This window comes from Heptranchias perlo, chromosome 16 (assembly GCF_035084215.1).
Source record: "Heptranchias perlo isolate sHepPer1 chromosome 16, sHepPer1.hap1, whole genome shotgun sequence".
Taxonomy (NCBI): Eukaryota; Metazoa; Chordata; class Chondrichthyes; order Hexanchiformes; family Hexanchidae; genus Heptranchias; species Heptranchias perlo.
Genome location: NC_090340.1, coordinates 14,216,707 through 14,231,489, shown reverse-complemented (window position 1 = coordinate 14,231,489; position 14,783 = coordinate 14,216,707). Strand labels below are relative to the sequence as shown.

The following is a 14,783-nucleotide window of genomic DNA, read 5'->3' as shown; positions in this document are numbered from 1 at the left end:
ATTTCTAGCATAAGAGGAAAAAGGGTCAACACTGAGCAGAACAGAAAAGGGGGAGGTTTTTGTTTAGGCTTTTAAAAGCAAGGGGATAGGGGGTAGAGGCATAGTGGTTGACAATGTCTACCAGTGATGGAATGGAGGTTGTGAGGAGCAATCCCTCTGCTGAAGCAGATTGTTAGGTGGAGTAGATAACGTCGAGGGATTTAAAGATGAGGATTCACTAGGGTAGAGGTAGCCATTAAAGCTTGGCAACCAGTTTGTGGAAGTGATCAGGTTTGCTGATAAACTGTCAGGCTGCTATAGCAAATGTATTCATGACTAGACAAAGATTATTAGTTAAGAGTCCCTAAATGCCACAAAGGATCACGTTTGAATTGACTATTTAATATGCCTTTTAATGGGTCTGGGTGCTAGTAACTGCAAGTAGCTTGGGATGTTTGATTGTAATGCTTCAAAAAGGTTTTTATTTTTTGTTTCTGTATTTTGGTAGACCACAGTACTGTCATCACTAAACAATAGCCTAACCGAATCCTGCTGCACACTCTACTCCTCACTAGAGCTGGACACTCCTGGCCAGAACCAAGACCCAGCTGGGGAAATCTCAACGGCAGCGGAGAGTGCGCCATTCTACAGGTAATGTATCCTGATACGCAGCCATTTCAGATATTTGAACCTGTACAAAACAAGTTTAATGAAGTTGGGCATTGGTTCCTTTTTTTTTAAGGAGCAAAATTTCTGGTAGTTACCTGGTTTATCCCTTTTTGAACACAGGTGTTACATTGGTAACCTTCCAGTCCCTTCTCACAACTTCCATATACAAAGATGTTTGAAAGATTGTGGTCAGAGCTTCTGACTTCCCTCAGCATTCTGAATGTAAACCATTGGAGCCCAATGCCTTTTCCACTGAGTCAAAGCTTTTAATAATTTTTCAAAAGTTCATCTGCATTATGGATGATACAATAATATATTTGTGCCTTCAGTACTTCATATTAAAGCACTAAAGCATTCCAGACTGAGTGAGTTTTCCCCTTTTTTCAGTATTGATTTGTATAGAACTCAGCGTCGCAGTACTCGGCAGCAAGAAAGAAAAACCAAAGAAATCAACAAAACTAATGCCCAAAGAGCAGCAGAAAGTTCTTGGTTGGCAACACAGCAAGTGACCACAAAAGAGAAAATAAAGGTACGGGATAATCTGAAGTTTGTGTACAAATCATTCTCTCCTGGGGTTGTGAAGGGCGTAGGAAAAATTGCCATGGTGGTTTAGAGATCATTTAATATTTTTATTGCTGATCATTTTGCAAGTATTTTCACGATTTACTTTTTTCAAAAATAAGGGGAAATCAAAAGAAAAATATTGGACCCCAAAAAATGCAGTTCTTTTTTAATTTGGAACATCACTAAACTCGAAACCAGCAATGGCCTAAATATGGCACTGTTAGCTTAAATGACAATCCATTGTATGTCCAGATTAAGATGTCACAGCCTACGGTAAATATGATCCCGATCTAAAATTCTTAGTGACAGTACTTTTAATATTAGGATGCCCATTCTTTGACTTCTCTAGACTGCTTTTAGGGTTTTATAATTTGTTTGGACAGAAGAGGCTCCCAAATATTTGGTGTGAAATGAATGTCAAACATTTGAACGTTCTACTTGGAAAGCACCTCATATACATGCTTCAGCAGTCATGAAAATCCTTTTTTAGACAGACATCACAGGATGTCCATTATCTTAATATCATTGATTGTAACCAGACAGCGTTCTGTTAACCTCAGTCAGTTTTGAAGTCCAATTTTCTAACTACTGTACTGTGCAGCTACAGAATATGCACCCCACAATTCTGCAACCTTGTTTGACCCAGAATGTGGGATTTAAAGCTGCAAATATTTTTAATTTTCCATTTGTCCTAATGGTGGATGTGTTGTGTCTATATTCTCTACCTATGCATACACACATCGAGAGATATGTGCATAACATACGCATGAAAAAGAGAGATGCGCGCACAGCGACATGTACATATCAGGTTGTCGGGGGGGGGGGGGTGAAATCAAATGCAAAGCATGCAAAATTTCATTTTTTGTTGTCTCCTACCAGATACTTAATGATGAGATTAACAGGTTGCACAGCATCATGCATCAAGCCAGCCAGGCACTAAAATGCTGTACAGATGAGGAGCATGGTAAAGGCTCGCGAGAGGAAGCGGAAGCAGAGCGTCACCTACTTATTGCTTGTGAGTAATATAGGAATAAATGGGGATCCAAGACTTGGAGAAGTGTGATGCAGGAAGTTGGAACTGCTCCAAGCTGTGAAACTAAGGAATAGTGGAAAGACTTGGTGCTGTACAATGACCCGCAATAATGCGTTTCCACCTGGTTATGGCTGAAATCAGGGAGATGCAGAACTATGGGTGAATCAAATTGGAGGGTATGACATGATAGCTATTACTGAGACATGGCTGCAGGATGGTCAGGATTGGGAACTAAATATACCGGGTTATAAGGTCTACAGGAGAGATAGGGAAAATGGAAGAGGGGGAGGAGTAGCCTTAGTGATTAGAGATGAAATCACTTCAATGATAAAGGAGGATATAATGAGAGGTAAGCAGCCAACAGAGACCTTATGGGTTGAATTGAGAAATAGGAAAGGATCTAAGACTATAGTGGGAGTTGTGTATAGGACCCCTGGCAGCAGCTCTGAAGCGCAAGATTGTATAAATGCAGAGATTAGATAAGTGTGTAACAAAGGCATAGTGGTCTTAATGGGGAACTTTAACCTTCACATAGATTGGGAAAAGCAGACTAGCAACTGTCAGAAAGGTAGTGAATTTCTTGTGTGTCCGGGATAGTTTTCTACAGCAGCATTTCCTAGAGGCAACAAGGGGGCAAGCCATACTAGATTTATTAATGAGTAATGAACCAGATTTAGTTAACGGCTTAACTGTGCGCGAACATCTATCCAATAGCGATCATAACATGATCTCGTTCAATGTAGTGTTTGAAAGGGAAAAAAGTGAATCAGCTGCTAAGATTCTAGACTTGGGTAAGGTCGACTTCAATGGGATGAGTCAGAGACTGTCCACAGTAAACTGGGCAAATCTGTTAATGGGTAAAACGACTGATGATCAGTGGGAAATGTTTAAAGAAACATTTAATGAGATACAGAACCGGTTTATACCCCTGAGGGGCAAGAACTCTACTTGGCATAAAAAAAAGCCATGGACAACTAGAGGTAAGGGACAGTATAAGACATAAGGAAAGGGCACACAAAAAGGCAAAAAATGGCACAGATCCTGGTGAATGGGAAAGATACAAAGATCAACAAAGGGTCACAAAACAGATTGTAAGAGGTATGAAAAGAAACTTGCATGGGATATCAAAACCAATATGAAGAACTTTTATAGTTATACTAGGAAAAAGAGGGTGGTCAGGAGCATTGTTGGCCCCTTAAAAACTGAAAGTGGGGATATTGTCATTGACAATGGGGAAATGGCGGACATGTTGAACAATTACTTTTACGTCTGTATTTACAATAGAGAAAGAGGATAGCATGCCGGAAATCCCAAGAAAACTAGTATTGAATCGGGGACAGGGACTTGATAAAATTAACATAAGTAAAGCAACAGTAATTAAGAAAATAATAGTACTAAAGAGTGACAAATCCCCAGGACCAGATGGTTTCCATCCCAGGGTTTTAAAGGAAGTAGGTGAGCACATTGCAGATGCCCTAACTATAATCTTTCAAAGTTCTCTAGATTCAGGAACTGTCCCTCTAGATTGGAAAATTGCACATGTCACTCTGCTTTTTAAGAAAGGAGATAGAGGGAAACCGGGGAATTATAGACCAGTTAGCCTAACCTCTGTTGTGGGGAAAATGCTGGAGTCGATCATTAAAGATAGGGTGACTGAACACCTCGAATTTTCAGTTAATCAGAAAGCCAGCATGGATTTGTGAAAGGTAGGTTGTGCCTGACAAACCTGATTGAATTTTTTTTGAAGAGGTGACCAAAGTAGTGGACAGGGAATGTCAATGGATGTTATTTAAATAGACTTCCAGAAGGCATTTGATAAGGTCCCACATAAGAGACTGTTAGCTAATGGAATCGAGGGGAAAGTACGGACTTGGTTAGGAAATTGGCTGAGTGAAAAGCGACAGAGAGTAGGGATAATGGGTAAGTACACACTTTGGCAGGATGTGACTAGTGGAGTCCCGCAGGGATCTGTCTTGGGGCCTCAATTAGTCACACTATTTATTAATGACTTAGATGAAGGCATAGAAAGTCTCATATCTAAGTTTGCTGATGACACGAAGATTGGTGGGATTGTAAGCAGTGTAGATGAAAACATAAAATTACAAAGCGATATTGATAGATTAGGTGAATGGGCAAAACTGTGGCAAATGGAATTCAATGTAGGCAAATGTGAGGTCATCCACTTTGGACCAAAAAAGGATAGAACAGGGTACTTTCTAAATGGTAAAAAGTTTAAAAACAGGGTACGTCCAAAGGGACTTAGGGGTCCAGGTACATAGATCATTGAAGTGTCATGAACAGGTGCAGAAAATAATCAATAAGGTTAATGGAATGCTGGCCCTTTATATCTAGAGGACTAGAGTACAAGGGGGCAGAAATTATGCTGCAGCTATACAAAACCCTGGTTAGACCGCACCTGGAGTACTGTGAGCAGTTCTGGGCACCGCACCTTTGGAAGGACATATTGGCCTTTGAGGGAGTGCAGCGTAGATTTACTAGAATGATACCCGGACTTCAAGGGTTAAGTTACGAGGAGAGATTACACAAATTTGGGTTGTAATCTCAAGTTTCGAAGGTTAAGGGGTGATCTGATCGAAGTTTATAAGATATTGAGGGGAACAGACAGGGTGGATAGAAAGGAACTATTTCCGCTGGTTGGGGATTCTAGGAGTAGGGGGCACAGTCTAAAAATTAGACCTTTCAGGAGTGAGATTAGAAAACATTTCTACAGAGTGGTAGAAGTTTGGAACTCTCTTCCTCAAATGGCAATTGATACTAGCTCAATTGCTAATTTTAAATCTGAGATAGATAGCTTTTTGGCAACCAAAGGTATTAAGGGATGTGGCAGGTATATGGAGCTACATCACAGATCAGCCATGATCTTATCAATGGCGGAGCAGGCACGAGGGGCTGAATGGCCTACTCCTGTTCCTATGTTCCTAATCACTCCCATACGGTGCACAATTTTAGTTGTTGGGTATGAGTGTTGGTAAATGTTTGGGAATTAATTGCCTCAATACCCCCTCCACCAACATTGGAGAAAATAGAGTATTTGATTAAGCTATGCAGTTAGAAAATACATTTGAAAATTAGTACACTATGTAAACATGGTTCTTTTGTCTTAGATTGGGTAAATTTATAATATGGTTAAACTTGTAATGTACTGCAGAGTGAAATTTGTGGTATACCATTGTTGAGCAGAAACTTGCCCTCGACTGCACTGGCAATTATTCACATCCAATGTTTTGCCATTTTGTTTTTAAAGCTGAGAAGCGTATCGCTTTGCTGACTGAACTGAACAGGATGAAAGGAGAGGGCAATGCTGTATCTCGAGGGGAAACTACTGAGTTGACAAACGGGCTTGAACCATGTCGAGGCACTGTCTCCATCTCTGATCTTCGCCTTCCTTTGAAAGCTGAATTTGTGTGTTCAGCACTACGTAAACAAGGTAGGGAAGCACAAGGTGGACAGGTGATCAGTGTGAGGAACATGTGGCTGAGTCTTGAGTTTGTGTGCCAGCGATTGGTTCTCTGTGAAGCAGTGGCATTTTATTGCTTAGCTGCCACAGTGAGATAGACACAGGGCTTCACCTGGCCTTTAAAATTTTTTGTAGTATAACAAAATCCTTGACAAAACAGTTCACCCCTCTCAATATAAAAAAGGGTAGAGTATTGTGGAGCATTCCAACCAACACTAGCACCTGCTGTTCTGAATAATCAAGGACTACTGTCGTTTACCACTGCAGTTAACCCCCTTAATGTTAATTCTTTAAAGCCATCTCACGGGATCCAAGGTGAGGTAGCCAATTGGATACAAAATTGGATTGACGACCGAAGACAGAGGGTGGTTGTAGAGGGTTGTTTTTCAAACTGGAGACCTGTGACCAGCAGTGTGCCTCAGAGATCGGTGCTGGGTCCGCTGTTATTTGTTGTTTATATTAATGATTTGGATGAGAATTTAGGAGGCATGGTTAGTAAGTTTTCAGATGACACCAAGATTGGTGGCATTGTGGACAGTGAAGAAGGTTATCTAGGATTGCAACGGGATCTTGATAAATTGGGCCGATGAATGGCAGATGGAGTTTAATTTAGATAAATGTGAGGTGATGCATTTTGGTAGATCAAATCGGGCCAGGACCTACTCCGTTAATGGTAGGGCGTTGGGGAGAGTTATAGAACAGAGATCTAGGAGTACAGGTTCATAGCTCCTTGAAAGTGGAGTCACAGGTGGATAGGGTGGTGAAGAAGGCATTCAGCATGCTTGGTTTCATTGGTCAGAACATTGAATGCAGGAGTTGGGATGCCTTGTTGAAGTTGTACAAGACATTAGTAAGGCCACACTTGGAATACTGTGTACAGTTCTGGTCACCCTATTATAGAAAGGATATTATTAAACTAGAAAGAGTGCAGAAATGATTTACTAGGATGCTACCAGGACTTGATGGTTTGACTTATAGGGAGAGGTTGGATAGGCTGAGACTTTTTTCCCTGGAGAGTGGGAGGTTTCGGGGTGATCTTATAGAAGTCTATAAAATAATGAGGGGCATAGATAAGGTAGATAGTCCAAATCTTTTCCCAAAGGTAGGGGAGTCTATAACGAGGGGGCATAGATTTAAGGTGAGAGGGGAGAGATACAAAAGGGTCCAGAGGGGCAATTTTTTCATTCAAAGGGTGGTGAGTGTCTGGAACGAGCTGCCAGAGGCAGTAGTAGAGGCGGGTACAATTTTGTCTTTTAAAAAGCATTTGGACAGTTACATGGGTAAGATGGGTATAGAGGGATATGGGCCAAGTGCAGGCAATTGGGACTAGCTTAGTGGTATAAACTGGGCGACATGGACATGTTGGGCCGAAGGGCCTGTTTCCATGTTGTAAACTTCTGATTCTAAACTGAAACAGGTTATACATGTGACTGCACAAAACCTGAGCGAAATGTACCCTCCACTTTTTTTGGTGGGTTTCCAAACAGGATTTTTGGGGCATTTTCAGGTGCTGAAAAGTTCATGCACACAGGCTGATGGAGGCATAGGTTTTGAACTCCAATATTTTTATCCAGTTTTAAACTCTTGACGACAGCTCCAGTAAAAGAGTTAGCCCTTCCCAAAGAATGCATCCAAAATTAGGGTGAAAATTGATTTAAAAGACTAGAGCAAATGCTGTATTTGAGCTGAACTTCATTAGCTGTAAAGTGCTTTGGGATGTCCTGAGGTCATGAAAATGTAAGTTTGTCCTTTCTTTGAACAAACTCGTAAAAGATTCTGCCCCTCCCTTACCATAAACAAATGGTTTGGCTTGTGGAATGCCCCTCCCTTTTGCAAAGCAGATTCCCACTTGCTGATTCACTTAATCGGTTGCTGTCTCATTGTGTGCTGTGCTTTACTTGCTGTGATTTTTTTTTTTCCAATTATACCCTGAGGTTTTCTGAACATATCTTTATTTTTGTCCTGAAAAAGTACACACTTGCTTGCACCTGATTTTTTTTTTAAACCTGAATTCAGGAAAAAAGAAATTAAATTACCAGGAATGCAAAACTGAATGTATGGAGGCACTTTCAAAGAGTCTCACTAAAATGAGCATACAGTAGTGACCATTAATATTTAAATTTATATTAAGGATTGTGTAAGCCATACATTTTATTAAAAAAAAAGCAGTACAGATGTTAAGTTTTTCTTTTTACATGCTAAAGGTTTGTTTCTTTTCCTCAAAGTGTACAAAATACTGTGATTCCTGGATACAGGATAGAAGGACCATAGATCATGAATATTGGGGAGTAAAATATAAATTTAAACTGAGAGCAATGGGTTAGACTTTCACCTTTGGGACCTGTGTTCAAATAAAGCCCAGATCGATAGGCAAAGGTCTTCTCTGCTTGCTATGAGGGTCCTATGTGAAATGAGTTTGGACAGTCTCGATCCAGTTCTCAGTGGGCATGTGCCCTATGGTGCAAAACAATCCCTATAATTGCGCACTAATTGGCGAGGCCACAGGATGTTGCAGTAGGGTGTGCTCCCTGAGGTTGGAGTTGAGTAAAGTGAGCTTTACTCAGCATTGATTTAAGCTGTACCTGGGAGTACTTGATGCTGACACTGGGGGGTCAATTTTAACACCCAAGAACAGGTGGGCAGTAAAAATATTCCGTTTTCCTGGCCCAGTGAGAGGGAGGAACTGAAGGAAACCAGTATTAATTAAAAAAAAATAGTGCTCGGGAAATTAATGGGGCTAAAGGCTGACAAATCCCCAGGACCTGATAATCTACAACCCAGAGTACTAAAGGAAGTGGTCCTGGAAATAGTGGATGCATTGGTGATCATCTTCCAAAATTCTATAGACTCTGGAATAGTGCCTACAGATTGGAGGGTGGCAAATGTAACCTGACTATTTAAAAAAGGAGGGAGAGAAAAAACGGAATTACAGACCAGTTAGCCTAACATCAGTAGTGGGCAAAATGCTAGAGTCTATTATAAAAGATGTGATAACATACTTGGAAGGCATTAACGGGATTGGACAAAGTCAGCATGGGTTTATGAAAGGGAAATCATGCTTAACAAATCTACTGGAGTTTTTTGAGGATGTAACTAGTGGAATAGATAGAGGACAACCAGTGGATGTGGTGTACTTGGATTTTCAGAAGGCTTTTGATAAGGTCCCACACAAGAGGTTAGTGTGCAAAATTAAAGCACATGGGATTGGGGGGGAATATACTGGCATGGATTGAGAATTGGTTGACAGACAGGAAACAGAGTAGGAATAAACGGGTCTTTTTCCAGGTGGCAGGCAGTGACTAGTGGGGTACCACAGGGATCAGTGCTTGGGGCCCCAGCTATTCACAATATATACCAATGATTTGGATGAGGGAACTAAATGTAACATTTCCAAGTTTGCAGACGACACAAAGCTGGGGTGGATTGTGAGCTGTGAGGAGGATGCAAAGCGGGAACAGGGTACTGAGTTAGTCGATCAGCCATGATCATTTTGAATGGCGGGGCAGGCCCAAAGGGCCTACTCTTGCTCCTATTTTCTATGTTTCTATGCATCGGCCCGGCTCCAATGTGCCTACTTCCAGGTTTGACCCAGACACGTTGGGATATGGGCGCGCTTCTGACATCCAGAAGTCCTGCCGGCTTTAATAACTTTTTGTGCAATGAATTACACAAACCATTTTAACTTTTCCTGAACGTGTCTCCCGTGGCCTCCTGAAACACGCCATGGAAACGGAGACGAGTTGCAGCCGAACCTCATTTGGACCTTTTTAAACCAGTGATTGACGTGTGAATAAAAGGTGAGTTTTTGCAGCAGGGCAATCAGTTCTCTCAGACAAACTTTTGGCTGCGAGTTCTTTGTGTTTAGACTGAGATTTGTTTGTAACACTCAGAATTCTTGTGTTCGGACATATTTGCCTACATTTTGGACCCCCTCGAACTACATCAGGGTGGCGGGGGGGGGTGCGGGGGCGCAACGGATTTATTCTATAATACATTTGAGGAGGTGGCACATCATCTGTGGCAGGCATGACGTGCAGTTCTGGGAGTTGCAGGCGCATGAGAGCTGCACCACAAAGGACCAACAGAAGAGCAGAGACTGGACCAACGGAAGGGGAGACGTTGCAGGAGGCACTACCCACGTGAGGGTGTGCAGGCAGAGGCTGAGGTTCCTGGACATCTAAGGAGCGGTGTCTACGCAGGCAAGTGGTCTGCACGCTGCTTCATGCAGAGCTGTGCCTGGTGGCCACGTTTTGCCTGTCGCACTCAAAGTAACCACTGCCCTAAATTTCTTCGCTTTCAATTCCTTCCAGGGTGCCACAGGTGACATCTCCAGGGTGTCTGTCGTCTGCAGGTGACAGATTGTTTGCCAGGGCATCCGACCACGTCAACTTCCCCCGTGACGTCATCGGCCAGACTGAGGGGCAGTGGGTTTCAACTCTCGCTGGCTTCCCACAGGTGCCGGGCGCAATTGAATGCGCACATGTAGCAATTCGAGGACCTGTACGTGAGCCAGGACTGTTCATCAACCATCACTCTATTGATGTGCAGCTGGTTTGCGACCACCGAAGAGATTTCTGTAGGTGTGTGCCGAATTCCCTGGCAGCTGCCGTGGTTCCTTCATTTTGCATGAATCCAACGCGGCTCTCTTCCACATACAAGACAGGCTTACGGGCTGTCTCCCTGGAGACCAGGGATACCCCCTGCAGATGTGGCTCATGACACCTGTGAGAAATCCCACCAACAAGGCACAGCAGCAGTACAATGACAGTCACATCACCACCAGTTGTCATTGAACAAGCCATAGGAATACTGAAGATGCACTTCAGGTACCTGGATAGATCTGAGGGAGCTCACCAGCCAGGGTGTGCAGAATAATAGTCGTGTGTTGCACAGAGGTTTCAGCAGAGAGGGTTACAGGTGGAGGAGCTTGAATGCGCTCAAAGCATCCTCATCTGCCAGCAAAATTGAAGAGGAGGGCAAACATAGGCAAACAAAGGGATTCAATAGTCCAAGATGTGGCAGTGGTGGTGACAATTATAACATTTAATGTGCGTGTAAGAAAAAAACAAATATAAATGAAAAACATGACATTGCATCAGACACCCTTGTGCATACCCTTGGTGAATTCAAAACCTTTGCCTTCCTCTTCCTACTGCTTCTACATGGTGCTTCCCCTGCGGCTTCAGCGGTGGTGGTAGCAGGTTGCTCAGATCTCTGCCCCAACTGCTGAGATGCTCTCTGCCTATGAACTTTGGGTTTTGGAGCCTGTGAGGGCCCTGTCAAAGTCTGCTCCACCTGTAGCTGTGCAGGGGCAGACTCAGCCATCTGGAGAGGAGGCAGCATTGCAGGTACTGGTTGAAGTGGGTGGGGGGGACTACGGGTGAGACATGGCAGCACTTTGAGCGGAGTTCCCACTTCCGCGTCCCCTTTCGCCAATATCCCTCTCCTGGGCCAGGGCCACATCGATCCCACCACTCTGCTGGACAACAGCTTGAGCAGATCTGTGACGCATTCGAAGGCCATGGCAAAAGTATCTGTCTGCCAGTTTACAGAGGCAGACGTGCTGGCATCCAGAGTCCGCACGGCCGTTGTCATGGCCTGAATGGACTCATTTGTGATTGGTGCTTGAAGCTCATGGAGGCTGCCATTCTCTCCATCACAGATATTCCCGCACTTTCCTACGACACCAATCCACCAGCGATGGAGTCAGATGACTCCATCCTCTGCTATTGTGGACAGTGTGCGTGGCATGTTTTTCAGTACCTCAAAGGTGTAGCTGTACCCCTCTCATCCTCAACGATAGCCCCTGGGGTTCAGATGCTGCGTCCAGCTGAGCAGAGCTTGGAGAAGAGTGCGCCACCTCCCGATGTGGCCTCTTCACAGCTGCTCCTGCCACCAGTGTCTGCTGATGCACACTTGAGTTGGTGAATCACCAGGTGACAACCTAACTATCTGCCTAAAAGGACCCACCCAAGTGCCAGTATCTGCGCTGGTGCATGGCTGGATATGATGTGACTGTGCGCCTTCAGAGGAAAGGAGCTCCTGAGCAATTTCCCTCTTCCATGCCTCCTCGTCAATCCTTGAAGGCCCTGGAAAAGAACCTAAAGCAATATTAAGAATCATCGCAGAAGTTAGTTTGCAATGAGCATACAGAAGTTTGCAACAGGTCAGTCATTGATAACATCAATTCATGGTGTGTGTGAGGGATGTTAAAGTTCTGTCACCAGCCATTTACGGGTTGCCAGTCTCTCCATCCGTGGCCAGGCATTTAACCGTGTGGCTAAGTTCCAAAGCCTTCACCGCTATCAGGACACTATTTGTGGAGGCCCCCCTTCAGACTCCCATGCATTTTGCACTGTCTTCCCCTACAAGGGGAGAAAGAACAGCCGAGTGGGTGATGGTGACGTGATCACCCGAAGAGTGCATTGCTTTGGGTGAGACTGCCAATGAAACAGATGCATCAGAGAGTGAGTATCAGACAGATTCATCACATTACATCAGGATTGGTGTGAGTGGGAGTGGTGGGTTCACAAATGGGGTGATGAGGAAGTGCACAGAAATTGAAGGTAAGTTGATGCGACTTCAGTGGATGTGAGGAGTGATGCAGAGTAGGCTTGGCAAGACGGTGAGAGGGGGGGTAATGTACACCACAGAATGTAGGTGAATCAGTAACTGTACTTACTTTTCCTGACCTGGTTAGGTCATTAATGCACTTCCTGCACTGCACCCACAATGTTGCCACCATGCTCCTACTGCTTAACTCCTCTGCCACCTCGAGCCAGGCCTTGGTGATGGAGGCAGGGAGCTTCCTCTGATCAGCCGGATCCAGTATGTCCTTTCTCACACCAACCAGTAGCAACTCAAGCGAAGTCAATAAGGTGGGGTGCTGCTGCGCTCCATCGCTGCACATTCCTCCTTTCTCCCTCAAAATCCGTAGTTGCAATGGCCCTTTAAATACTCCTGTTCCCAGCAGTCAGTTGGGTGCGCAGTACACCCACTATGCAGCTTGTAGACTTGAAACCCAGAAGTTCCATTAAGGGCCTTCAATTGAGTCGCGATCGCAAGAGCCGACGCATGGAAAATTTTTCCAGGTTTCGCACATGACTATTCACCTCCCTGCTGATTGTTTAAAATTATGCCCTGGGTAACTTAACTCAGAAATCCATTGCCCAGCACTGATGCCCCTCACCTTGAGTACTAGGAAAAAAAATTGAGGATGTCAGAAGGAGCCTCTTCGTGCAAACAGATTCTGGAATACTCTCTGGCTGTATCGTAGAGGTGCAGGCACTGGGACATTCAATGCAGTTGGATGCAAAACTAAAAGTATTATAGACTGTAGGTTAGGTGGGTCAAATGGCCTTTTCTTCACTTGACTTTTATTGTGTTCTCCAGGAAAGCCCAGCCACTATTTCTTACTGATTATCCGATACGGTCCACATAACATTGTGGCAACTCCACTAGCAACAGCAGAGGATGCACAGCATGGTGATACCATTACTTTCCCGACCACCATCACCCTGTGAGTCTCCATCTCTTGTGAGCTGTTTGTGTCTGGAAGTAAAATTAAAATTCTAAAATACAGAAATGTGGAGACCAACATTTTTGTTGTGATTTTAAATTAACTTTGTTTGTCATATTTTCCAAAACTGTTTGCCAAGTAAAGCTTAAATTGTCAAAAATTGAACTATTAAAGAAATGATGTAGCCATTTAATCTAAAGATTTATTTCCGATTTAAGATACCAGGAGTGATTTTGTAGAATCCTAGCAATTACAGCACAGAAGGTGGCCATTCAACCCATCTTGCCTGTACCAGTGCTAGCTCTTTAACTGGAGCTATCTGCTCTAATCCTTTTTTTATATATTCCTCCTTATTCAATTTTCTTTAAAGTTATATTGTCTCAGTCTGAATTGCTTCTTCCAGTAAAGAGTTCCATGTTCTAAAAACCCTCTAGGAAAAAATCTGCTTCTGGCTTCCCTCCATTTTTCTGGTGATGAGCATATCTCTACTTGTGACAGGCTAGGCTAACTTATCAATGGAAACAATCTTTCATTATTCACCCCCCTCAAAACCTTTTATCTTCAAAACCTCTTGGTTCTCCCCTGAACCTTGGGGGGAAAAAAGCTTTTTTTTTCAATCCTTCATGACTATAAGTTTTAAACTGTATCATTTCCATGTCTTTAATACCCTCCTTACAACAGGGTGCCCAGATCTGCACTCATTACTCCAACTATGACTTATCCAAAGTCCTCTACAAATTTAAATCACTTTTTTGCTTTTATTTCTGATGTTCTAGGTATAAAACTCAGGATCCCATTTGCCTTTTTTTAAAAAAAATAACCTTTTATACCTGCACTTTTTTTTTTAAAAAAAAGGTAGATCTATGTTTGGACAGGAGAGGACGAAAAAAATTCCTTCCCTGTTTGAAAACTCATTTCATGACACCAATGATCTGTGGCAGCTGATGCCTGGCGCACCTGATCAGTTTGTCTCTAAAGCACAGGCATTAATACAGTGGGCAAAGTTAAATGGTAACCTGAATCAAAATATGTAGTTAATGCTAGTTTTGTGTCTTTCAGGCGTGATATTCATTCCAAGTTTGAAATTGATGTGGAGGTGTACAGCCTGGTAAGCAAACTGTCTTCAACTTTGAGCTTATTGCTGCAGTTTCTAAACTGTTCCTTATGTTTGCAGCAAATTCAATCTTTTTTTCTCTTCCTTAGGCTCAGACTGCAAATGTAATTACCTCTGAGAAGCGAAGAGTGTCAAAATCTAAGGTGATTTCTTCTTGATGTGCAACATCTTCTTGATTTGAAACATGTAATCTGACCTGGAAACTATGCACTTGATTTGGTTTTCTTTATGGTGTACAGTTGTCTTTTCCACTACCACTGCAAAAAGTGTCAGCTCAAATTTGAGGCTGAAAGGTGCACATTACGATTGCGAGCTATTGCCTAGCACTCTGGTGTTGCTCCTAAGCACTCAAGAAACATATTGCCATTTTGTATGGTTGCACTCAATACTTATTTAAAGTATGATGCGATGTTTTCTTTGCAGGTTA

At 43.1% G+C, this 14,783-nt stretch overlaps 1 protein-coding gene across 4 annotated transcripts in view; it reads left to right on the top strand.

Moving 5' to 3' along the window:
* The window catches only part of LOC137333496 (anillin-like), a 74,407-nt gene that overhangs the window by 38,046 nt on the left and 21,578 nt on the right, over positions 1-14,783 (top strand). For all 4 annotated transcript variants that reach the window (XM_067997664.1, XM_067997663.1, XM_067997662.1 and 1 more), the window contains 7 exons: positions 488-630; positions 1,036-1,177; positions 2,092-2,227; positions 5,511-5,693; positions 13,116-13,242; positions 14,302-14,350; positions 14,446-14,499. In XM_067997664.1, the coding sequence (XP_067853765.1) occupies positions 488-630; positions 1,036-1,177; positions 2,092-2,227; positions 5,511-5,693; positions 13,116-13,242; positions 14,302-14,350; positions 14,446-14,499 (834 nt within the window). The remainder of the gene's footprint in view (positions 1-487; positions 631-1,035; positions 1,178-2,091; positions 2,228-5,510; positions 5,694-13,115; positions 13,243-14,301; positions 14,351-14,445; positions 14,500-14,783) is intronic.